Here is a 26,970-nt window from a genome sequence, read left to right on the forward strand (position 1 = left end):
TACATAGAGGAAAGCCTTGGCATTGAGCTCAAGTAAATCACCCAAGGTCAAACAGCTAGTAAGTGACAGAGCTGGGATTCAAACCCAAGTAGCCTGGCTTCAAAGCACACACTCTTAACCATTAGTTAAAAGGTCTGGGTCCATTGAAAATAAAATTGTGTAAGCAATGAACAACAAGAATAATAATATGGGGATGATTTTTTTCTGTCAACAACGAATAGAAGGAACCAAGCACGGAACAAAACAATTTAGTTTTGGAAATTACCTCTTACTAGAGTATTCCATTCTGCAGTATCCTTCCTAAACATATCTGAAGAAAAAAAATTCAGTTTCTCCCAATAATCCAAAACTTATTTTATTTCGAAGTCACTGATAAGCAAGGGAAACAAACCTCCTGAAAGTCAGTAAAGTCAGCTCCTGACCAGCTAAAACATGGATTAATAGCCATAACAAAAAGCAGTTTCTTAGTAGGATAAAAGGAAAATCAATCCTGAAGCTTCTTGATTTTTTATTACATCCTTTGGCCCCTTTAAAAACACAAAGTACTTACATCTTGCTGCTTTTGGTCTGTTAAGGAGCACAGAATAGGATAAAGCAAAAGGGACCCATGTCCCTTGACCAGAAGGCTTGAGCTGGAAGTCAGGCTGGACTGGTTGCTGGGGATGGGATAGGATGGGAATGCAGTAGGTGAGGGCTGATTATAAAACAACTTACAGTATCCTATGGGTTAAGGGTATTAAGTTCCAAATGCCAATTGTGACAAACTGAGGTACAACATTTCTCTTTACATCTGTATACAGGGACAGATTCGACCTCCTCTTTTATCGCCCACCCCTGCCTCCACCTGTTGAGTGCCATGGTGACTGTGGCTCCCTGCTGCATCTCCTGAGAAGCTGCCACTGCAGCCTCTGCCAATGATGCCACTGCCTGGGTAGCCTCTGATGCTTGTGTCGTCTGGATGGTCATCTCACCTCCTTGTAACGTGGCCCAATTTTGTTCCACCTGAGGCAGAAAAGGACATGATAGTTAAAAAATCAAACTCACAAAAGGATTATGATTTTTAAAAGTCATTTTTCTAAAAAACTGCTATGTGCTCAGCCAAATACATACATACTTTTAAATTAACATGAATTACAACGTATAGAACAGGGTTTTTAGCATATCTTTGGTGTTAAAAAGGGGGGTATTAGAATATATATTTGAATTTGCTTATATTTGCGTAAAGAAACTCTGGAAGGAGTTTCACACAAAAGAAACCATTGAAAATATTTTCCTCAGTGTGTGCAGAGGGAGTTGTTGTGGGAATAGGTTGGATAGAAGGCAGAAAGAAGATTTTCCATTGCAACCTTTTACATAAATTTTGAAATATCTGAGTCATATCAATATAGTACCTATTCTAAAATTAAAGTTTCTGAATAAATCATAAGTATAATTCTAAAAAAATTCAAACTGTACCAAAGGGAATATAATGCCAGTACTCCAGACCCTTCACCCAAAGGCCACTGTTGTTACCTATTTCTCTATTTCTCATGCATCTTTGCAGGGATATTCTCTTGATATGTGAGCATATTTACACATACACATACACACACTCAAGAAAAATGGCAGTACTTGCTAGATGCTTTTTGTACCTTGCTTTTTTTCATAAACAATACAGCTCTGAAATGATTTTACTTTGGAATGTATCAAACTGCTTCACTCATTCATGATTCATAATAATGGCTGCATAGCATTATATTATATGGATACACCATGATTTACTTAACCAGACATCTTTTAATGGGCATTTAGGTAGTTTCCAGCGTTTTGCTATTACAAACAGTACTGTGATGAATATCCTTATACACTAACTTTGTATAGTTTATGTGAGTCTACTTACTGAGTAAATTCCTAGAAGTGGAATTATACATCAAAATTATTTTGTATTTTTATTTTTGATGGAAACTGCCAAATTCAGTAAACAATTTTTTTAATGTAGCAAAACCTGCTTTTCTTTTACTGGGGAGGAATTATGAAGAAACGAAACAAGCAACAAAACAAACAAACAAAAACATACTATCTGGTTATATAGAGTAGATTAGAATTCAGCTTTTCTAGATCTAGAACAGGGTTTCTCAACAACAGCACTATTAACATTTTGGGTTAAATAATTCTTTGTTGTGAGGTCTGTCCTGTGGATTGTGGGATGTTTAGCAGCATCCTTGGTTTCTACCCGGTAGATGCTAATACATCCTCCGCAGTCATGATAATCAAAAGTATCTCCAGACATTTTGCCAAATGTCCTCTCTGAGGGGTATAGGGGTTGCCCCGGGTTGAGAACCACTGACTTTAGTACAATGCTTTGCCGTTTAGAGATTTTTTTTCAGTCCTGGATACCTGAATCTAGCTACTTCAGTCCATTTTGCTCAATAAATACTGGTTAAGTATCCCCTCGCCCCCCGCCCCCACCCCTCCACCCAAAACCAAAAAGCAACAGGGGTAGTGAAAGCAGTTTTTATTCTAAAATATGGTAGGTGATAAATCAAGCAGCTCATGTATACTATTTCTACAGACTCAGGTCTCAGGATGTTAGCTGTGTTTACTGGAGCTCTTTCTGGGGCCCAGTGAGTGGTCAACTTGTGCCTTCATGTTACTGTGTCCCAAAGAAAGTGTCACAAGCTCTAGGAGACACAGATACTTAAAATGCCTCCCGCGGGACTTCCCTGGTGGCGCAATGGTTAAGAATCCGCCTGCCAATGCAGGGGACACAGGTTCGAGCCCTGGTCCAGGAAGATCCCACATGCCGCGGAGCAACTAAGCCCAAGCCCCACAACTACTGAGCCTGCGCTCTTGAGCCCGTGAGCCACAATACTGAGCCCACGTGTCACAACTACTGAAGCCCACGCGCCTAGAGCCCGTGCTCCACAGCAAGAGAAGCCACCGCAATGAGAAGCCCGCGTAACACAACGAAGAATGGCTCCGCCCACCGCAACTAGAGAAAGCCCATGCACAGCAACGAAGACACAACACAGCCAAAAATAAAATAAACAAAATTTAAAATAAAATAAAATAAAATGCCTCCCGCTTTGGCTCTATTGCTATACTTGGATTGTCACAGTGCTCCTCCAAATGTTTGTCAAAAGCTCCCCAGAGAATGAGACATTCCTTTGAGCTACATTAGTATTTGCCCTGAGTTCTTATAGACAGTGGGCTGTGCCAGCAAGCCTCCAGGGCCCAACATTAAGAGCCAGAGATACCCTACTTCCTTCCTGTAGAGCTGCAAAGTTGCCCACTCAGGAATTCACGAAACTCTTGCTTCTTAAGGTATTACCTCTTTGATCTCATTATTCCAATGAGCATCACTGCAAACAACGCCACTTTAGATGGCAAGTTACACTGCCAATCCATTGATGGTTGATGATTCCACTCAGAACACCAGCTGAAGCTGGCCAGCCCTGTAGCATTTTCCTCTTTCCAGATCTGCCCCTCTATATTTCTGCCCATCCCATTGCTGAGTATGGCCTAGTGCAGCTCTCTCAAGTACTCATACTCTACGGCAGCAACTTAATACATACACATTCGGTTACAGCTATATTTGTAGTGAAAATGGTATTAGAATGTTGCCATACACAGTATACTTTAAGGAAGTTAAATTTGTGGCACAAAAGATTAATGGATGGTGGTAAAGGGTGGAGAAGTGGGAAGAAGCAGATGAAGAGATTTCTATTCAGAGTAATGACAGGTAATAAATAAATCAGCTTAAGTGTTAATGCTTCTTTGGAATTTCCTATTCTTGAGTCTCAGTGCTTTAGAGTTGTGTTTGCTTGAGCTCTTGCTGTGCTCCCTTTCCATCTTTTGGGAGCCACTGTGTGGTTATCTATGCCTGGATGTCACCATGTCCCAGAGAAAGGCCACAAACTCTAGAAGGGAAAGATATTCAGAAGATGTACAGTTAGCTTCTGTGCTTTTCTGAGAGAGACCCACTACAGTGAGGCCCTTCAAACTGTGGCTATCCTTGTCTCTCTTGCTACCGTGAACCACCTCGGCTTTTCCACACTTTCACACTGTGATGCACTGCATGTGATGCTCCCTTTGAGAGGAACACAACTCCCATCCTTTGCTTCCTGTTCACCCCTCTAGTCTGAGCTCAGGTGAGATTAGAGCCAAGACAACTCCACTTAAAGACAACTCCCTATAGTCCAAGGCTCAGGACCTCTCCTCTGGGTTCCAGAGTACCCTGGGCTTGCTTCTACTAGATCCTTATCTGATTGCCATTTTCTCTGATGTGTTCTTCTCTACCACCTACCTGTGTGCTCCTTAAGAGCAAGAATGGTCTTTTTTTTTTTTTTTTTTTTCAGTTCGCGGGCCTCTCACTGTTGTGGCCTCTCCCGTTGCGGAGCACAGGCTCCGGACACACAGGCTCAGCGGCCATGGCTCACGGGCCCAGCCGCTCCGCGGCATATGGGATCTTCCCAGACCAGGGCACGAATCTATGTCCCCTGCATCGGCAGGCGGACTCTCAACCACTGCGCCACCAGGGAAGCCCAAGAATGGTCTTTACTCCCCTCCACCTATAGTATACATAGTGTCTGGCACAGGGCTCAGAAAGCATGTACTTAATGGATAGATGAAGAACATGTTCCTTTATTCAGCTCTCCCTACTTGCTCTTCAGCATACCTATATTTCAAATAAACTGATATTCAATCGATATTCATAAATTGATATTCAAAAAAACCCCACCTAAAATAAGCTGTGCTACTTCAAAACTGTTACATGTGTTGATGGTTCAGTTTAAAATTCATGTCTCTAATGTCTCTGCACTTTGGTTTCTTCTAACAGAAGCACATGCCTACTATTATCAGATATCATTTCTCTTTCAAATTTCAATTTTTCTGACACATAATGCAATTAATATCACCCATACCAATTGGTGGTCTTACCACAGAATAAATTCTCAAATCCATTTGTACTGTAAATATGCCATCAAAATGGAAATTGTGTATTTTGAAATCAATATATATAGTTTATTTCATATTATTTTGAAATTCTTTTCTTATTCATTTCTAAATGTTTATGTAATTTGTTCTGTGTCCCTAATTAGTTTTAAGTTGCATTAGGTTAGAGATTCTTTTGGTTTCTTTATAACTACTTAGATTATTCGATATTCTCAGCACACAGAGTACTCAGAGTTGGGAGACCATTTTACTACCAGAAGAGACAGGCCCACAGAAGGTCCTTCTTATAAATGTAACCAATTGCAACTAACTGGATGTTAAATGCAGTATGATCTAATGTAAGAGCTCTCACTGGCAAGGCTAGGATAACAAAATAACCTTAAAACTTCCAGAAGTATAGGTTTTGTTTATTTTTGTAAATAACTTTCTGTTCCTTGGAGAAACAATGCTACATACAGGCAGTAGGATGTTTCTACTGAGGCACCTGATGCAATGCTTTGTTGGCTTGATATGGTCTTATCTGTCCCAAGTCAGTGAGATATTCTAATTACAGTCCTCATGGCTCAAAACTAAGATGCTGACAACCATGTCAACATCTAATCAGAAGGCACATAGAAGCAAACTATAGACTCTAAAACATTTTGCCACTTTCTGAGATAACCTATGCTTCTTTTCTTCATATTTTTGTTTCATTGTAAGTGTGGGGTTAGAATTTTTTTAATCTGACTGAATCTGGGTATTAACCAACAGGTTATTTGTATATATCATTCACACACTTCCACACGACGACTTTAAAACGACATCAGTGTGCTGGAAAAGCCATAGATATGTGACTAAGATTTTTGTATCCTTCACATTTTCCATGAACTTTTGGATACATTGGTTGTGTGAAGTTATTCTGTAAAATGGGTTTCAAAGAATTAGTCTCTAGAGAAGTGTTTAAGCAACTCAAAGTTACTTTCTTTAAAAGAGTACCCAAAAAAAAAAAAGAGTACCCAGGAAACATTCAGTAGGGAGATGCCTAAATAACTTTGACTGAGTCAAAAAGTAAAAAGTAACAAATCCCATAAATGTACCCACCACTGTCTTTGCTACCTCTTTCACACTTCAAGGAGTGTCTGTCCTCTAGTTTTAGTGTTTGGGGACTGACGAATTTTCCCCTCAGCTAATCCATTCTCTTTCATGATGTTTATATACCTTTAAAAGTAAATCTGTTGACTTCTACCTTTCTATACTGGAACAGCAAAGGGTAGCTCCTGCCCCAAACCTTCACAGGCTCCCTCACTGGAAACACTCTCTTGAAGCTACAGACCACTTTGCAGCCTCTCTGACAGCAGGAACCACAGTTCATTTATGCAGATGCTTCTCTCTCCCTGAGAGCTGGGTTCCTGTGTAAATCAACGCTACATATCTAACACCTCAACTGCAGCACAGCGGGGTCTCAACACATGCTGGCTGACAGGAGCCTGCTGTATTTCTCTTCACCTTGCTAGCCATGACCTGTATCAGTTCTCTCCCTTTCCTGAGATGCACAAATGATAGTGATTTTGTGGTGTTCTGAGTGGAAATATTCCATGGTTTTGAACAAGGGTGAGATAATATTTTTAGCTTTATTTCTGATATTGCTCTTTGACATTTGTTGACTATTTTTCAAATTTCAGAAGTATAACCTTTAGGTGAAAAGTCCACAGTGACTTAACAAACCCTTTCCTGAACTTCACTAATGGCTCAGAGCTTAGACAACATTTTTCTAATTGTGTTACCCAGCTTCAACACTTACATTGTGCCTTTGGGCAAGTCACCTAACCTTTCAGTTTCATCATGTATAAAGCAAAGATGATAACAGAACCTACACTTCCTAGGGTTGAGGAGTGCTTAGTTTAGCGAGTGTCAATAAAGGTTAGTTACCTTCCTTTAAGTTAACATCCCATAATTATCTCAGTTTTGATAGGGAAGGATTTTCCTGTCCCTTTTTTTTTTTTCCTTCTGGCCGTGCCACACAGCTTTGTGGGATCTTAGTTCCCTGACCAGGGATTGAACTCAGGCCACAGCAGTGAAAGCGCTATGACTGAGTCCTAACCACTGGGCCTCCAGGGAATTCCCAGGAAAGGATTTTCTTGTGAAGTCTTTTCAAAGGCTCATTTAAAATGCAATAAATCATGTCTACTGATTTACAAATATATATATATCCCTTCAAAGAATGTTTTAGTCAGCTTTAGATTTAATGATCTAATTTTTTTCATAAAGTCCAAAGATTAAATTCTTTGGGATTCACAGCATAAAAGTACTAAATCCTATGTTACAAATATACAATTGTAAGTTCCTGACAGTTATGCCTGAATCATCAGGATCCATAACTTTCGACTGTTATAATTAACATACACAGAGTAAGCTACTTCACAAAACTGACATGGTGTGATGTCTTAAACGGTTTAAATAAAACAATGCTACAGACGTGTAGGCTACTTACAGTCTCTTCGTCTTCTGGACCCTCCCTATCCCTCACCTATACATTTGAGTATTTAAGTGGAAACAGATGGAATCCTTTCTTACCTCTCCATCAGCCACAGCAGAATAATTCACTTGGGCAACAGTGACTGTGGTTGGCAATTCTGAAGCATCAGCCAATGTGGCTACTGTTGCCCCTGTACCAACCTAAAGAAAAAACATGGAAAGTGATGTGTCAGTGGATGGATCCTTCAACCTCTCCTTTACTCAGAAGTTAAGATTCAGATAATCCCAAATTCAGCAGAGGTAATGATTAATATGCCTTGTAATATGAAATGAATTACTAAAATCACATCTCAGACACTAACATGAGTTTCAGAGTTTTACTTCAACCATATAAGTCACTATGAGAAGCCATCATGTTTCATCATTGGTGCCCAGTGTCAGTCAACCAACTTTCTACTCTCTCCCCAATCTGAATTTTAGACGCTCCCTCTATCTACCAACAAATTGCGTTTCACCTCAGAAGTGGTAATTCAGAAGGAATATTTCCTGGCCACTGAGAGAGTGAAATGGTAAAAAAAAAAAGGAAGCCATTTTTACAGTGCTTTGATTTGGAAATGTCTAGAAATGCTATCTATAGCTTTGTATTTAGCAAAATGCAAACAATTTAAAATATTATTCAAAAAATAGAGTTCAGGTAGGAAGATCTTGGGGAGCTGTATAAAGTTAATACAAGAATTTATATAAAAATAACTTTCTTGGACTTCCCTGGTGGCGCAGTGGTTAAGAATCCGCCTGCCAATGCAGGGGACACGGGTTTGAGACCTGGTCTGGGAAGATCCCATATGCCGCAGAGCAACTAAGTCCATGTGCCACAACTACTGAGCCTGAGCTCTAGAGCATGCGAGCCACAACTACTGAGCCCACATGCCACAACCACTGAGCCTGTGCTCTAGAGCATGCGAGCCACAACTACTGAGCCCACATGCCACAACTACTGAAGCCCGTGCGCCTAGAGCCCATGCTCCGCAACAAGAGAAGCCACCACAATGAGAAGCCCACGCACCACAACAAAGAGTAGCCCCCACTCGCTGCAACTACAGAAAGCCAGCACACAGCAATGAAGACCCAACGCAGCCAAAAATAAATAAATTAAATAAATTAAATAAATTAAAAAAAAAAAAAAAAGACAACTTTCTCCAGTCTGAGGTGAGGTGCCCACTGATCTGCCTCAGAAATCACAATCTGGTAACCAGAAGGTTTACTCACCTGGATAAGCGAGACAGTGCCATCAGGGTTACTAAAGGTCTGGACTACAGTCTGTGATGGTACAAGATGGGCTATACTGTGTGTGGTTGTGGCCTGTGTTTGTGTTTGCTGATCTTCAAAAGCATACAAAAGGTCCTCCCGCCCATGCTGTTTATAACAGTTTTTAACTATGGTCCGTAGTGCCTGGGTCCATGAAACCTGTCATCAAAAGACCAGAAAAGCACATTAAGTCACAAAGAATGTTGGTTATTCAGTTCTACTGTGGAATAAGCAGCTGCTTATTTATCAAACCAAACCAAACCAAACTTGCATGGAGTAACTCTCTCAGGATTATTTCCCACAGATCGATTTGGACATAAAGAAATTCAGCACCAAGTACCAACAATTTCACACTGGTTTCCTTCCTGATCAAAGTCGGGTTTAACTTTTGGGTTTTCCTGAGGCCAACTGTTAAACTTCTCACAGAAGAAGGTTACTCTTTCGTCAAGAATTTTATTTAAGATTTTAAAAAATATTTATTTATTTATTTATTTGGTTGTGCCGGGTCTGCTGTTGCGGCACGCGGGATCTTCGCTGCAGCATGTGGGATCTTCAGTTGTGGCATGTGGGCTCTTAGTTGCAGCATAAGGGACCTAGTTCCCTGACCAGGGATCGAACCCGGGCCCCCTGCATTGGGAGTGTGGAGTCTTAACCACTGGACCACCAGGGAAGTCGCTTTATTTGAGATCCTCAGTAGATTTTTAAAGCTAACTGAAAAAAATGAATATGCAGAACAAGTAAGGGAGGACACCTGGTTTAGTCTTTCTTCTTTTTTAAAATAAGTTTCATTATCAGCAGACTTCACTAACTTCACATCTCTCTATATTTATATTTTCAACAGTGATGCTTGCTAATCAGAAATAAGGACATTTCAAGTCTTCAAAGTGATTAATACCTTTTACTTCAAGTTTCGTTAGTTTTTCCAAGCACCTTATAAAATTAAAACTGCTCCAAAAAGCAACTATGTAGAGAGAAGTGTAAATTCACAGAGCCATCCCAAGTCTTTACAGTGATGGAGTGATGGGAAAGGCTATAAATCAGAGAATATCAAACCTCTTTTGGGGGATAGGTTTGACTATTACACAAATGTTTTTAGACTTTATAGCATAAGAAGTAGAATAATAAAAATGAGGTGGTTGATTCAGAATGGAAAAGCAATAGGAAACTCAGGCCAGAGGAACCCTCACCCTCTGCTTTTGCTCTTCTGTGCGGACATCGCTCCGAACGTTTGCCCATGGGATATCTTCAGGCCACCAGATGGGCTTGCAGCTTTCTTTACCCCAGCCTGGTTTTCCCCGACCTGTGGAGTACTTCAGCATCTCTGGAATAAACGCCCGAAGCTGGGCCTGGAAAACAAGAGTGTGGTCATCAGCAGTTATGAAAGACGTCTGGGATGTGTTTGTGCCTCTCAACAAATTCTAAGATTATAAAAGAGAGCCTTCCTGGAGGGTTATGGAGAGCCCCAAAATGTGACTGTGAGAACCGTCTGTTTCTCACAGGTCACTTTAGCTCCATGGGTGATGGAGAATTATACATATGTTGGTAAAGTACATCTTAAGCTGTATTTCATACACTTGCTCCTATAAGATCAAGAATATCTGCCCCCATGTTTGATTTCTGCCCCCTAAGGTACTATTGATGCTATAGCTTATTTCCCTTCTAGAACGCCCATGCATTTATGGTGTCAAGGTCAACATGTCTTCAACATGTTGTTCTGGAGGTAGTAATCAGAACAATTAGATGAGAGAAATAAGAGGTGACGAACAGATAAAATCACCACTATTTGTAAATGGTATGACTGTGTATCTGGAAATCCCCAGAGAATAAAATGAAAAAACTACTATAAACAACGAGAGTTTGGTAACATGATTGGTCACAAAATATATGAAAATAAATGGGCTTTACTTAATAAAAAGGGAAAATAACCCTAAAACTCTTCTAAAAAGTTTCTAGTAAGATAGTCTAATGTCTATGAGTCTGACATATAGATATACGTAATGAAGCATGTGTTGATCTTAATGAATTTCATTCAAATTTATTTTACAAATCAAATCCAGACCAGACAGATGTTAAACCACAGAAACAACTACCTTTCTTTATCGCCTGGCATGGTAACCACGCTGTGTGTGTATACTGGGGGAGAAGGGGAGCCTACTTTGTGAATATTCTCAATTGCCGACAATGATTTTTGGCAAGAGAAGCAGTTTACCAAGTTATAATCTTCCTCCTCAGACCTACTGCTTTCCTTTGAACCTGGTGGTCTACAGTATACCAGAGATAAGCAGCATCCTTCATCTAAGAACACACTCATAGTGCCTCTTAAGACCAAAAGGAGAGGACAATTTTAGCATGAGTCACACGCAAGGACACGGGCTTGTAGCCGTAAAATAGAGAAAGAAAAAAAATAGAAATGGGAATACTTAAGTATTAATGAGATAATGAGTACAGCAAAACTTGTATTAAAGAGCCTATTTAAATATCAAGTGTTCTCATTTAAATACTATTTTACTAGAAGATGACAGAAATTAGTACATAACAGGGAAGCATGAAACCAAATCAGTAATGTTTACCTAATAAAGATAGTTCTTGCTGACTGTACTTACATCGTTAATTCTTGCCCCAAGCCTGCCATTTCACCTCCTTCTAAGTACCCCCCATCTCCCAGACAGTCTCCTGCCTGCAGGATAGGGTATTATATACTCCGTTATATATTTGGCTCTGTGGCATCAAGCAGCAGGCTAATAGAAATGTATCCATTTGCAAACCCAGGCTATCAGCTGGCTCATGAGGTCACTTCTTCAGTTATTTTAAGAAAGTGCATCTCAAAGTCATTCTTCCCTTTATCCTGGCTTCCTGGGAGTGTCTTTTTCTAGCCTCAGTTATATAGAGAAGGAAAAGGCTTAGTCCTCACACACAATATTTATATTTCTTCATATAAAGAAATAATAGCTTTCTCAGATGCATAAACAAAATAAACTCATACCAGAGACTTTTATAAGTCTTCCTCTTTCTTTTAATCCCATTACCAGTCTCCAAAAGGAGAGTTCTTTATATCCACGCCCAGCAGAGTGAGGAGATAATGAAATAAGAAGGCCAAATATCTCTAAATTAACAAAAAATGAAAGTTTTTAAAAGATGCTTTATGTGCTAGAATTTCTGGATGGGAAATGTTTCAAAGCCCCAGGAAGAAGACAGTAGAGGCTAATATGAGAGGCAGGAGAGACGGAAGCAGCACAAAGGAAAGGTTACTTCCACAGGCAAAAACCTCATTAAGTTAAAAAAATGGGCCCAGAGTGAAATTAACAAGTTCTAATTCAGAGTCAGATCTTAGCTTTTTAAAGTACTAACTATCAACTGTACAAAATTTGCCCCTACATCAAACAAGAGGCAAAAAGCACTTTCTACTACAAAAGTTAACTTTTCAAGACTGCACAGTTTAGAGATGAAGGACAATCTTTGCTTTTAAGTGCAAAGATAATGTGACTTCACTGAAAGAAGCAATTTTCCACCAGACTATTTTCATACTGTCCCAAATAACTAGTGCTAATAAAGGGATATTAATAAGGGTAAATGAGCTGTCCAGTATAGAAAGAGTTAAATGATTCCTTTCCAGAATTCAGCACTGTGCTCTCATTACCAGTTGGATTAATTACTGGTCCTGGAGAGTTTTGGAAACCCAAGCTACTCAATGCGCTTGTTAAGGAAGGTTTGTCTTTAATCCGCAGGGGAGACAATCAACAGGATCAGCAAAGGTAAAGCCTATCCTCTCCGGCTATCCTTTAATTGGGCTGCAACAAGCTTTCCCGGCCTCTCATTCTAATTTAGGGCTCTAGATGGGCTTCAAGTGCCCAGCGTGGTCAGTAAGCCCACCTCAAACCAGCAGAGAGTAGAAAATACCACTCCTTCCAGGGCACACTCAGCAAAGAAAAAAGATATTAAATTCATGCCAGTGGCAATCAATAGTAAAGATTATGTGGAAATCACAGATGGTTTAAAAAAAAGATTTTCTAAAACTGGAAGTTTTAATCTGGCCAAAATGAAACAATATTTCTTACTATGCTAGAAATTTTCCACTTGTAAATTTTGTTACTTTGCTGTCCAACAATGCATTATCCTTATATATTCCCAAGTACCCTTCTCCTCCCATTTCCTCTCTCTTTGCTCTGCATGTACCCGAGATGAGGAATTTTGAGGCTCCAGATGTCCATTTAGGTTCAGTAACCAAGAAACGGCCTTTCAAAGCAAAATGTTTGCCAACTCCATATCTACTGAAGAGATCAGAGAATGTGTAACAGATTTAAAGAGAAGGTAGCTAAAATCAAACCACATTGAAAGGTGATGTTTTCTATACCCTACAGAAAAACAGCAATGTAGCAGGGAAGGAAAAGTGAAGAATTTTCGGACGGTGGCTTCATAACTGTAATTTAAAATTATGAACTTCCAGGTTGACAGTCCCAATCATACTCAAATGGATATTTAAAGGGCATTAGAAAATAAAAGCAAAATGATTTTTTTGCTCACTTTTGGTAATTATTTGTACCACTGACCTCTGTTCATAGGGATAATGAAAGTGGCTTTCCTTACTAGAAACACCAATCCTATATCCCCATGTTCGGTAGTAGTGCTAGCAGAAACACTGGTTTCTCTTAATCGCATTTTCCCATAAAACACATTCCCATAAAAACATGGGAAGAACAAGTTTGGAAGGAAAGATAAAATTAGAGAATTCAAGGGACAGCCAATGAAGACACTCCTCTCTCAAGCCAACACTTCTGCTTCTCTATCTCCATACCCCATCTACCCATTACACTGTCTCCCTCCCATTAATCAAAATGCTCTTAAAATTCCACCTTCTCTTTGAAGGAGTCTCAGATTAGTCAGTTTCTGCTACCTTATCCTAGTTGTACTCTTTTGTATAAAAATTTAAATAACACAGATAAAGTCAAAGCTCTCTTTTTGATCTACCCTTCCCCAATCTAGACACCTGTCCAGAGGCATCAATTTGATGAACATCCTTTCGTACAGGCCAAATTCTATGCATTTACATAAATACATGCTGGAAAGGCAGTTTTATGTGATGAAAGAAAACACACGTATTCACATATTTTAGTATAACTCACTTTTTCTACTCAACATTTTGCCATAGAGATCTTCTCACAGTAGTACAACTAGAATAATCTCATTTTTAAAGAAACAGTTGCTTAGTATCCACAGTATAGATTTTTCCATTTTATTTAACCATTCTCCTATTGATAAACTTTTAGGTTGTTTACAGTGCTTGTACATGCTTCTTTGAACACACCTGTGAGTATTTCTGTAGCAGAAAAGTGGAATTGCTGGTTAAAGTGTATATGCATTTTAATAGATACTGCCTAACTGTCCTCCTAAAAGACTTTGTCAATCCTATTCCTACCAACGGTACAGAACAATACCCATTATTTCAAAACCTCCCTTCACACGTTAAAAAAAAAAAAAAAAGCTTTAAATCTTTAATTTGTTTTCATGTTTTTCCTTCATTTTGCTTCCAAAAGGAAATGAGAGCATAGCTCTGTCACCTGTATATTGTCCACAGCCTCTAGGCTGGGGCAGGTCCTGACCCCTGCCTGCCAGCTGCCTCGAGGCCACAGGGCGCCTGGGGGTTCACGTGCAGCCCCAGGGGTCGCCTTCACATTTTTTAATTACCCTTTCTTATTTTGGCTCATCGGATGTTAGGGAAATGATTTAATTTTCATTACTAGTGAGGCTGAGACTCTTTTTACGTTTACTATTTTTCCTTTTTACAACTGTTCGTAATGCTTTGCTTATTTTTCTAATTTTCTTATTAATTTGAAAGAAATATTAATCTGTTCTAGCTATTCTGTCATATAATATGCAACTACTTTTCCCTAATCTAGTTCTGTCCTGAATATGGAATTTATATGCGTGCTCCCTGCTCTTGGTATTCCTGAATATACCCCTCAATTATTTTACTCTCAAAATATGCTGCGTTCTATTATATTCCCTTAATCTCATCCTGCTTACCTAAAATTTACAAAATGTGGAGTGGCATCATATACATCAACCTTTTTTGATCATTTCAGACAGTAAGAAAAGCCTACTCTGCACATAGATTCTGACACAACAGTAGGAGAAACAGCTGGGAACTGTGATCTACAACAGTGGTTCTCAAAGTTGGCTGCACACTGGAATTGCCCGGGGAGTTTAAACACTGCAGAAGCCTATATCTCATCCCCAAAGATTCTGACTTAATTGGTCTGGAGTGTGGCCTGGGCACTAGGATTTTAAGTTCCCCAGGTGGTTCTACTGTGCAGCCAGTTTAAGGACCACTGAACTAATTTAAATACTTTTTATCCAGCCCTTCTTCTTTAAAAAAAATTTTTTTAATTGTAGTAAAATATACATAACATGAAATTTACCATTCTACAATGTACAATTCAGTGGCACTAAGTACATTCACAATGTTGTACAACCATCACCACTATTTCCAGAACGAATTCATCATCAAACAAAAACTCTGTACCTATTAAACAATAATTCCCCATTTCTACTTCCCCCAACCGCTGGTAACATCTATTCTACTTTGTCTTTATGAATTTGCTCATTCTAGATATCTCATGTAAGTGGAAGCACAAAATATTTGCCCCTTGTGTTTGGTATATTTCACTTAGCATAATTTTCTACTCTTTAGGTAGAAGAGGCCAGATCTATGCTCTTTCAAAACAAAACAATACTCAAAAAACCTAAACTGATAACTGATGAATGTTTTCTAAGTAAAACATGTCAATCCCTGTGAATAATTTCTTTCAAAGAAACAGTTGCTGTGTTGAGTGCTTCTGAAGGCTTCCCCTGAAAACTTGTAAAGAATTTCTATCCTGTTGCATCATCACTCCAAGGGAATATTAAAGCAACGAAGATTGCCCCAGTGAGAGTAACAGGAGGGCAATAAGTTCAAGGGAGGAGAGGAAAGGGAGAGGGGGAAAAGGAGTGGATTTTAACCAGTAATACTGGACTGGTCTTTCCAGAGATATTTTTTCTATAATTATATTCTTTGCCTGGATCTCTTCTAACACAAAGTCCAAAAAGATTAACAACCTCCCAAGAACAAGAGACTCCCATAGGACTCAAATGTGGTAAAGAACATAACTGATTTTCCACTAGCAAAATCATAATTATTGCTTAAAGACTCTATAAGAAACAATACAAGTCCTTTAACTCAAAATGTAGTCTGTTGTAGAGAATGGACTTGAGGACACGGGGAGGGGGAAGGGTAAACTGGGACGAAGTGAGAGAGTGGCATGGACTTATATACACTACCAAATGTAAAATAGACAGCTAGTGGGAAGCAGCCGCATGGCACAGGGAGATCAGCTCGGTGCTCTGTAACCACCTAGAGGGGTGGGATAGGGAGGGTGGGAGGGAGACGCAAGAGGGAGGAGATATGGGGATATATGTATATGTACAGCTGATTCACTTTGTTATAAAGCAGAAACTAACACACCATTGTAAAGCAATTATACTCCAATAGAGAGGTTAAAAAAAAAAAAAAGTGTAGTCTGTGAGTCAGCAGCATTGGCATCACCTAGAAGATAGAAGGCAGAATCTCAGGTCCCACTCCAGTCCTACTGATTCACAATCTGCATTTAAACAAACAAGACTCTCAGGTGATTCCTATGCATACTGAAGTTTGAGAAGCACAATTTAGCCCATCCTCTGGTCTCTGGTCTGAAGTATACAAGAAAATTTTGCTGACCTGGCTTTCAAAATCTCTGAAAAAGATGACTTCATTATTTCATTGTAAATGCGATTGCAGAATCTATACCATATTAATGATTTCTTCTCCTAAGCCTTTTCTCAACCTTCTTCAATTCTTACACAAAAAAGGCAGACAGAAATGGGATAAGTTCTAGCCACTAGCCAGTATTCTTAAAGGTGCCTAGAAATTCAAGTTTTCATTTTTTCACTAAAAATACTGCAGAGCTATGTGTTTTTTACCACATACACCAAAAAAGACTTTCTCAGAATCAAGATATATTTATAATAGTAAAAACAGAAGCTTTCCAGGTAAACATTTTATTTACTCGTATAGAATTACACTTTTATCAAAACCAACAAGCAAAACACAACAAAAACCACAACTACAGAGCCGCTTCCTGAAAGAATCAGGACATTCAGCTCACACAGAATTTAAGATACTATGTTATATGTAACTTCAACCTGTTGCAGAAGACAATTCTGATAGTTGCTGGAGCAAGTCAAGAAATTCTTTTACAACAGTTAACTGTCCAGTGTAGATTACCAGAGATACTCAGTCTGAGCGATGATGGCAGTATAGTTTCATTGAAAAAAAGAGGGAGAGACAGTAATGGGGGCAGGAGGAGAGAGAGAGGCAGAAGAAAGCACTGCCAATATGGACTCCACGCTAAGTTCTATTTGTTTGTCACTAGCTTGCTTCATAGGTTGCTTCCTCTCTTTATGCCTCAGTTTTTTAATACATTATGACCTGTATTGGCCACTTCACTGCTGAGCAAAAAAAAAAAAAAAAAATCTAGGTTCATTAACTTGCTCTAAGTGAAAAATGGGTGAGAAATGGTATGTTCAGATTATTCAAAAGTTAATATAGGTAACGTATATAACTAGTATTAATAATTAGTAATAACACCTTTGTGTAATTCCTTAGTTTTCAAAGTACTTTCCAATATAACATCTCATTTTTTCTTCCTCCAACTCCATAAGGTAGGAGGGCAGGTATTATTCTCACTTTCATAAGATGAAACTGAGAACCAAGGCTACTATGTAGTAGAAGGGGGATTTAAAGACTAGATCTTCCAGCTAACTTCCTAATTTGTAAAGAATTAAAATAATGGGACACATAACTTTAGAACAATATTGAATATAATTTACTCTCTTTGGATGATTCACAACTCATCTTAGGATTGTATATGGAATTATACTTGTAAATTAGGGTCATCAATATAAACATTAGTTATCTCCATAGCATGCAGTGCAGGTAAGATGATTAATAGAACTGTCTGGTTAACCCCAAGTCCATCTCTATTCCAGTGCACTTTTATAATTCTGGAATTTTATCACTTCAAGGAAGTCATGAATTATCCATATGGTTTCAACTCTAGAATTGGTGTCCACTTAAACTTACGTTGTCCTTTATGGCTACAGACCATATCTGAGCTCTTCTTCCTTGACTATAATAGAAATTACACACACACACACACACACACACACACACTCTCTCTCTCTCTCTCTCTCTCTCTCTCTCTCTCTCTCACACTGGAGAGCAAGGTTTAAATGAGATACTCCCGTAAAGAACTTAAGTGTTGTGCCTTCCAATACACAGTAGCTACAGAAGAGAAAAATAAGAGAGAGAGAGAGAGAGAGAGAGAGAGAGAGAAAGAGAGAGAGAGAGAGAGAAAAGAGTTGACATCTTCACTGGAACATTAAAAAATCATTGGACAAAACAAAGCAGAAACATCAACAAACTTACACTTTAAAAAATTCAATTTGGGGTTTCTATGGTTATAAAAGAAATTCATGCTTATTAGACAAAACACTGAAAATCACCCATAATGCCACCACACATATATAATCACTGTTAATATACTGGTGTATATCCATCTAAAGTTTCACACACACTCACACACATACAGGCAAGTTTCCTGTGCATGTTTTAAACAAATGAGATCAATTAACTCAATCTTGTATTCCCTGGGGAGGGGGGGGGGAGAGAAATCTAGCCGTCCCGGCCCCAAGTAGAAGAAAACAAACAAAAATAAAACCCTAAACCCCTCAAATTAGAGTACATAAGAAATGCTATTTTATAACTAGTTTTTAATTTAATATACCACAGTATTATTCTACTGCAATAGAGAGCAAATCATCATTTTTAGTGTCTAATATTTCACTGCACAGTCACTAATAGTCTCTTTTTTGGGCTAAACTGCTCTTCTTTCCATGTAAATTCTAAACACCACTATTATAATTTATTCAATCACACTGGTCTCAGACTTTCCTACTGTAAACAATGTCATGAGCATACATCTTTGCTTACTTGGAGGGCATGACATGCACATTTAAAATTCTGCCAACCTGCCCTCTGGAAAAATTGTAGCAATGTATATTCTATTGATGATGCTTTATATTCCCATAACCTTGCCTATCTAGGTTTGGTTTGAAATAGAACCCTGCTTTTACTACCATTAATAGTGAAAGGCTTTAGGATCAATAAGTTAAAAAAAAAAAAGGTGTTTTGCTAACATTAAGAAGAAAGCAAATATTTAAGGAAAACAAAATAAAACACAATTAAAAAAAAAAAAAAAGGGTAGTGGGGGGAGGAACCGCAGGATCCGACTCCTCAGAAATTCCTGTTCAGCTGGAAGCTGGGTTCTTCATCACCCTGCTCACTCCTCCTCACCATGTTTGTTTTATTTGTTATGCGTTATTTTTTACTCGTCATCTGTGGTGAGACGGTTAAGGAGGGAATGTACAACAATAAAGAAGATGCATCCAACAAGATGCATCCAACAAAGTACCTCTGAGACCGACTTATGACTTAGTATCAGCTTCCCTTGGATGTACCACTGCACCAAGCTCTACTGAGTGCATATTTCATAAAAATGGAAAACAATAGTTTTAAATGTTTTACCTCCAATGTGAAATTAAACTGTTTGCTCTGACTTCTGTGACCATCCCCAAATTTTCCTAATTATCAGTAGCCATGATTTAATATAATAAAAACCTCAGATTATTTCAACCTAACACGCCAAATGTTGACAAAGAAGCAAAACATGCCCATCGCAGGAGAGGAGTTTACCTAAACATAGTGTACTCCTTCTCCTTAATGATGACTCCTTACTTCTGATTAAGTAAGCTTCTTAATCAGAAGCTTAGTTAGCTTTAGATGTACTTTCTATCTGAGATACCGAGTAGATTCTGTACATTAATCAGATAAGATTCACTTTATGTTTTCTTTAACCAGTCAGAATGGTCCTAGGGATAGAATAACAGCAGGTATGAAATGACAGGAAAAAAGTTTGGATAACGCTTTCCTTCGGAACCATTATCCAGATACTTCAAGTGTCCACAGAAAGATCTGTGAATCCAACAATCAAAAGATTACAATTCAGCATTGTATTTCTAAAATACTGCATTACTTCAAACCAAGTTGTTAGTTCAGACTTAGGTAAAAATAAAGCGCCATCTCCTGAGCTGCAGCATCAATGTCTGCAGTGAGTGAACACCCACTCAGGAGACTTGTGACCCAGTTACCCACGCCCTGGATTCATTTCTGCTCTGCCTCTTAGGTCATTTACTGAACAGATATTGACTGAGTACTACAGTCACCCCTAGGTAGCTGCGGGGGATTGGTTCCAGGACCCCACCACAGATAGCAAAATCCGAGGATGCTCAAGTCCCTTATATAAAATGGCACGGTATTTGCACATAGCCTACACACATCCTCCCATACACTTTACACCATCTCTATATTACCAAAATACCTAATACAATGTACAAGCTATGTAAATAGGCGCAGCACTGCAAATTCAAGTTTTGCTTTTTGGAACTTTCTGCAATATTTTCCCCCAATATTTTTAATCCGAGGTTAGTTGAATCCACAGATGCAGAACCCACGGATATGGAGGGCCAACTGCATTTAGAATACAGATATTATCTGGTGCCAGGCAGCTGACTGGACAGCAGTGAAGAACAGAACTAAGCCCTTGCTCTCAACTCTAGCTGAAGAGACAGACCACACAGAAGTATAAATGTTAACAAATAAGATAATTTCAGGTAGTGGTAAGTGTTACAAAGACAATAAAATAGGGGATGTATTAGGCTGTAACTTGGTGGTGAGGAGAAAGCTTCATTAGATGGGATAATCAAGAAAGGCTTGTCTCAGGAGGTGATATCTGAGTTAGACTTTGAATAAGATAAGGTCAATCATGCAATGAGTTGGGAAAACAATGTTTCAGGCAGAGGAAATAGAAAAAGTAAAAGAAAGAGCTTGGAGTGTTTGACAGGAAGAAAGAGGGTGAGTGTGGCCAGAGCACAGTGACTGAGGGGGAGAATAAGAAATGAGGTTGGAAGAGGCCAGGTTAATATAGGGTCTCAGAGGCCATGGCAGAGTCTAATTTGATTCTAGGAATAGTGGAAAGCCATTAAAGGGCTTAAACAAGAGGGTGATATTACCTGATTTAAGTTTTTTAAAAAATCTCTGGTGGCTCTGTAGAGCGTGGACTGCAGTAGAAAGGAGATCAATAGAACTGATCACTGTAAACAGTCCATGCATGAGATGCTAAAGGCTTGGGCAAGGGTGGTGATGGGAACTGAGAAGAATGGTCAGATTCAGAATACATTTCAGACATGAAATGACATGACTTGCTAATGAATTAGATGAGGTTTGTCGGGGAGTGAGGGCAAAACCAAGGATGACTCCTATGCTGGGATTTGAGCAACCCGATGGACCGTGGTGCCATCAGCTGATATGAGGAATACCAGGGGAGGAACACATTTGGAGTGGAGAGTGGGGGCAGTCAAAGGTTCTGTTTCAGGCATGTTAGGTACTGGAGATCTAACAGTGGTATAAGCCGGGGTACAGATAGCATACGGATGGGATATAAAGCTCACAGGACAGGATGAGATTACTTGGAGAAAAACTACAGATAGAGCCCTGGGACTTGCCAATATTGATCAGGTGAGAAGAGGAAGAGGAGCCAGCACAGAGCTGAGAGGGAGCGCCCGGTGAGGCAGGAGGGTATTCAGGAGAGGGTGGGGTACAGAAACCAAGAGAAGAAAGTATTTTTAGAAGGAGTAATCAACTATGTTAAATGCTGCTGGAAGTCTGAACAAGATAAGGAAAGAAAACTCACAACTGAATTTAAAGCTAGAAGTAGTAATAAAGAAATAAGGTAGAAAGATGTTATAAAAAAGGCATTTGATCTCGATCAAGCTATCACTTTTAAAGTTAAAAAACTTATAAGGGACAGTCTCAGCAAAATCCCTGAGGTATGTTGATTTATCAGGCTGAGTACATTTTGACTTCCCCTCTCAAAGGGAGAGGAGGAAAGCAATGACTCAGGAGGGTGTCCTGAGTTTTCCATTCTTATTCCCTGGAGCAGCGAGCCTTCCTTGGCAATAGTGTGGTGGTAGTCAGAAGTTATATGGAAAGAGGAGCAGCTCAGCCCAAAAGAGACTGAAAGTTTACTTGTCCCCCTGATTGTGATTCATCAAAGTCCTGACAGTCTCCTTTCCAAACCAACTCCAGCTAAAAGTTTCTTTATCTAACCCAAGGGCCCAAGTGAAAGGAAAAAACTGCCAACAGAAGTAGAAGACCATATCCAGGCCCTCGGCTGGAGCATTCTCCTGGCACTACATTTTCTCTTCCAAGGCTGCTACTGTTTCACTATCAGACTCCAGCCTGTGTCTCACTCTGGTGGTATATCACTGAGGACAAAACTAAAAAAAGTGATCTGAGGCCCGCCCACACCTGTGCCACCTCACTCCCTGCCCCTTACCTGAGTCATTTTGTCCACAGAGACTGGAATTCCATCGATGGTGAGAGGCGGCAGCTCTGAGTTAACCTCCTGTGGCGCAGGGGCGTGCTCTGCCAGGGCAGACTCCAGGTCTTCCAGGATCATGCTCTTGTACTTACGGACCTGCAGGGAATTAAGGGCAGAAGTAAACAAGATGCCCAACAACCAGGGAGGGCTGGTGCCAAGCAACCAGAGAGTGGGTGGGGTGGGCCTCCCTCAGCCATTGCAGAGCCCTAAGAACAAACATGTCCACAGCTAGCAGATAAAAATACCCGCTGGCCCCAAAGACATCACATTGTACAGAATTAAATGAAAAGATGATGAAATTACAGGTAACAATTGTAGAAAGAAGCCAGAGGAAAAATCTTTTACAGAAATACCGCTCCTCAGTTAAAATCACCTTTTCTCCGTAAATGCTGGCCCCAATACCTGTTCCAGATCTAACAGGAATGGCATTCATTATTCTGCATTTCCCAGGCCATTTGATAAAACCTAGCTGTGGCAGTTAATTACCAAAATCATTTTCAAGATCACTGAGGACTTATGTCTCTGAAACTCTAAGAAACTTATTTGAAACTTTCCTATGCCGTTACTTTCCTACAAAGCTCGACTACCAAACAAACAGGAGATTCAAGTGTACAAGAGGCTGCACTGAAAGGCATCAGAGAAAAAAAACTAGCTGGGTGTCATAGGTGTCACTATCAGTAAGGCCCAGGGCCAGAGAGAGCACCACAGGTCAAGTTCTCCTCCTTTCTGGTACTCCCTGGTGACAGAGGTGAACTTCAAACCCACGATGCGTCTGTAACTCTGACAAGCCCAGGTCTGAAGCAGATACTGTTACTGACTCCATTCCTTCCACTGCCAGTGAAAGGTCTCTCAAAAAACAGAACTTAACAGCAGCACATTGTACATGTACACATTCTTCTATCATGGGCAGAAATGGCAGACAGACACTGGATCCTACCACCACCAATAATGGGTTCATTCACTTACAAGAATACACAAGGGGGATGAAGATACCTTTGGGGATAACAAAGAAGCCATGGAATTATAGAAATGTGACAAGATGGGATAGAAAATTAACTTGCTTTCAGGGCTCAGGCCATTATCTTAGAAAAAAAAAGGGTAAGAGAAAATGAGGTTTACCCAGAAGTTATGACAATGTCTGAGTCCTGGGTTTTCTGCTAAGTGGACTGAACTCCAATCACCACACACTTCCTTATAAATATCTCACTATGAAGATTAAAAGAGAAAGATTCCCATACTCAACCTCAAGCATATGGAAAAGTAAAAATTATTGTTGGCTACGATGTACAACTTTTACAGAGTTTTCCAAATAGATCAACAATAAAAGTGATGAAAGAAAAATAGTGCAAACATGTAGAATCATTATTATCTCTAGAGATTCAGTTTTATCCTGGCTTCCAATAAAAGAGAAAGTTTCAAAAATTACTGCTGATATATTTATTGTAACTAAACAGCTGTGTTGTCATGGCATCTTTAAGGATACATATTTTCTGATTTCTAGGTTTCTATGTCCTAAGTAGAGTTTTTACACTACCAACTCACAGAAAAACTGAGTAAGCCTAGTTTATGGTCTTTGAACTTTAATGTATCAGGTTAAATCATTATATTAGTATGTATTCCCATAGTAGGAGTGAATGAAAATAATATAAGGGTAAATTTCATTGTGCAGAAACACCTGGCATTCAAAAACAAAAAATCATTAGATTATTACTATTATTACATTATTAGCTAGTTTGAAACAATTTCAGCCATTTGTATGGGTCAGCAGAATTCTAGGAATTCAGATCCAGGCATTTTGCTAAACTTACCCGTGCTATATAATTCCTTAAAAAAATCTTGATAAAAAAAAAAAAAAGCTGGTAAAGCATCCCTCAGAGTAATTTACAAATTCAGGTATGAACACGATATTTCTAAGTCTGCTTAGTAAAGTTAACTAACTTTCCCAGAATTAAAAAGCTAGGGCTTCAATTCTACCTGATCTATCAATCCTGAGATGAACCCCACCACCACCACATTTATCATTCCTCTGAAATTGGAATACATGTTAAAATTGCTGTAGACCAGGTGTTATGGGGCATAGCAGTCACTGACTGCACATATGTGAACACGGCTGTTATCCCTGGAGGCATGACTGTAACCCCTGGCCTTTAAAATCAACAAACCATTTAGCACCATTTCAGAAAGGAATGTGAGTCTTGGCTGTTGTCTGATAACTTCCCCAGTGATCCTTCTGGTAAGACCAAAAAGCACCAGCATCAAACTTGTCGCAGCGTGGAAAAAGTCTCAGAGACAACAGTAGAGCTCTTTTTAAAGAAATGAAGCACCACCCATGCTCTTGATGGCACAGAGGACAATATTACATGAAACCACACATACAATGATGACTCTGAAACAAGAAGTAATCCAGAAGAATTGGACTATGAGTGTGAAAAAGTTTCAGGAATAGCTAAAAAAAAATTTAGAAATAGGAAATTTATTTCACTTACATTTTCCTTTTTATGTATTTACAAAAGCAGTATGTTTAAAATCTGTATCTAAGTAAGCCTGAAAGAACTCTTTCAATAAGTATAAAATAAAAATTCTAAGTGATAATAAGCATTGTGTCAGAGTTTGTCATTTTTTCTTTTTTTGGTGCTACATAAATAATGGTGCATCTTATAATTGATGGTATCAGAGATATGATGAAATACAGGTTTGTTTGTTTTCCAACTTCCACCTTCTATTCCAAAACCCACAGCTAAAGCCTTTGTCACTTCACACCAATATGTCGCTGTCAACTAACTTGTTTCACAATTAAAGTTAAAAACCACTTAAAAACAAAATCAGCTGGTCTGCCTACCAATCTCTCCTCCCCCAATTCATCCTCTATACTGCTGCCATTTAAAATTTCTGAAACACTGATAAATTATAATCAAATACCATTTACTGAACACTTGCTATGTGTCATGCACTGCATACATTATTCAATTAATTCTCACATAATTCTATAAAGAAACTACCATTATACCCATTTTGCAGATAAGAAAATTCAGGCTTAAGTAATTTCCCCAAATTATATAGCTAGTATATAGGAATATAGGAGAAAATCAAACTAATTTTTATGTAGCTTCAAAGCCTATATGTTCAGCCACTTCACTATCATTTATCTTTTTTCTCAAAAATACTCCTACAGTTCCCCACTTCTTATAGGATGAAGTCCAAACTTCTCAGTCTTGCATTTCAACTGTTCTGATTATTCCCTACTTTCCCAATACTCTCCACCAGGGCCACCACGTACAGTGTGCACGCCCAGCTCTGAGAACTATGTGAATAGCACCCTCCTGAGTTCCCAGCGCATAACCCAGAGTCCTACTGGGCAGCTTTGCTCACCATCCTCCCTCTTTAGCTGGCCATCCTCCTCACTAACTTCTGCATCTAGCAAGTTCTTTTGTCTCTGGGTCTTTAATTCTGCTTCTTATCCAAATATTATCCATCTTTCAAGGCCCAACTCAACTAATTCTGCTTCTTATCCAAATATTATCCACCTTTCAAGGCCCAACTCAACTTCCACTTTCTCTGAGAAAACTTCCCAAGTGTTCTTGCCATAATTATCTTACTCCTTTAAACTTCTACAGATTCAAATAATCATGTGTCACTTACACGTTATTTCCAGGCTACACTGTACACAACTAGTGTTATGAAATCACTGAGCACAGGAACCAGGCCTTTTGTTTATTTTTAAAATATATATTATGAAACATTTCACATATTCAGACATGTACAGATAATACATTAACAAACATCCTCATAATTAACAGAGATGAGAGCGTTTAGGGTGTTTACAGGAGCCATTAGAGTTCTGGGCACAGAACGCGCTTGTTGAGGATTTAGGAATTGGCTGCTACAACCGTAACGTCAATGGGCCTTTAGTGAGGTTGCAAAAACAGTCCCAGACAAGATATAATTATTTTGCATACTCAAAGCTTTTCTGGATAAAAGAGGAATCTTCAGGAAGGTCTCAAAATAGATTTTTAATATTTTTTACCTATGAGCCCCTCTGAGATTAAAAATACATTGTCATCTGAGGTATATAACAAAGAGATGCTCAAGTGCAAAGCTGCCTTCAGACCTGTGATCCTGAAGCATGCCTGGCACAGAGCCAGGCCACATGCTGTGGCCCAAGAAATCTGTTGGCTTCATTCTGTTCTCTCTTCAGTCCCAATGTCAGCCTCTTCCCTCTCCTGCCTCAGTCCAGATCTCAAGTTTTCCCCTTGCCCCCTGGATCCCTACTTTTGAACCTTGAAACCTCAAAGGACTTAGATGGATGGAATCCTTATCTCGTACTTTGTATCTAACAGTGTTAGTTATTTGTTGAATAAGTTAATAAACAAACAATAGGGCTTTTCCTTTACTACTTTTTAAATATGCTTCCACATTGCATGTAACTTGAAGCCATTTTTTAAAAACCTATCTAAATAAGTGAATGACTTAAAACAAGAAATCATGAGAGTATTGGAAAGGTGGAATTAAACAAAGGCAGAAGGAAGACTTCAAAGAAGCTGGTGATAACTCCAGAGCTACCTCTTGCTTCTGTGACTGTGACTAATATCTGTACCTTAGAACTGGTTAGTCATACCCAGAGTAACCCCATCTAAATGCTATGGATTATTGACTCTGAGGAAAGAGCTCCACCTTCAGAAACTCCCATGGTTCTTCTGAAAAAAGA

At 39.1% G+C, this 26,970-nt stretch overlaps 1 protein-coding gene across 14 annotated transcripts in view; it reads right to left on the bottom strand.

Moving 5' to 3' along the window:
- Positions 1 to 26,970, bottom strand: part of NRF1 (nuclear respiratory factor 1) — a 135,729-nt gene that overhangs the window by 40,898 nt on the left and 67,861 nt on the right. For 11 of the 14 annotated variants that reach the window (XR_003431890.1, XR_003431892.1, XR_003431891.1 and 8 more), the window contains 6 exons: positions 22,221 to 22,361; positions 9,882 to 10,040; positions 8,656 to 8,853; positions 7,489 to 7,590; positions 845 to 1,002; positions 551 to 656 (listed from right to left, as the gene is read on the bottom strand). Coding sequence is in view for 10 of the 14 variants with exons in the window: in XM_027101947.1 (XP_026957748.1) it covers positions 551 to 656; positions 845 to 1,002; positions 7,489 to 7,590; positions 8,656 to 8,853; positions 9,882 to 10,040; positions 22,221 to 22,361 (864 nt within the window). In the remaining 4 variants the exon portion in view is untranslated. The remainder of the gene's footprint in view (positions 1 to 550; positions 657 to 844; positions 1,003 to 7,488; positions 7,591 to 8,655; positions 8,854 to 9,881; positions 10,041 to 22,220; positions 22,362 to 26,970) is intronic. The other 3 variants (XM_027101951.1, XM_027101949.1, XM_027101950.1) reach the window with 2 other exon arrangements.

Source organism: Aethalodelphis obliquidens, unplaced genomic scaffold, assembly GCF_003676395.1.
Source record: "Aethalodelphis obliquidens isolate GAN/ISIS:26980383/991018 unplaced genomic scaffold, ASM367639v1 scaffold5, whole genome shotgun sequence".
In the NCBI taxonomy this organism is placed as follows: Eukaryota; Metazoa; Chordata; class Mammalia; order Artiodactyla; family Delphinidae; genus Aethalodelphis; species Aethalodelphis obliquidens.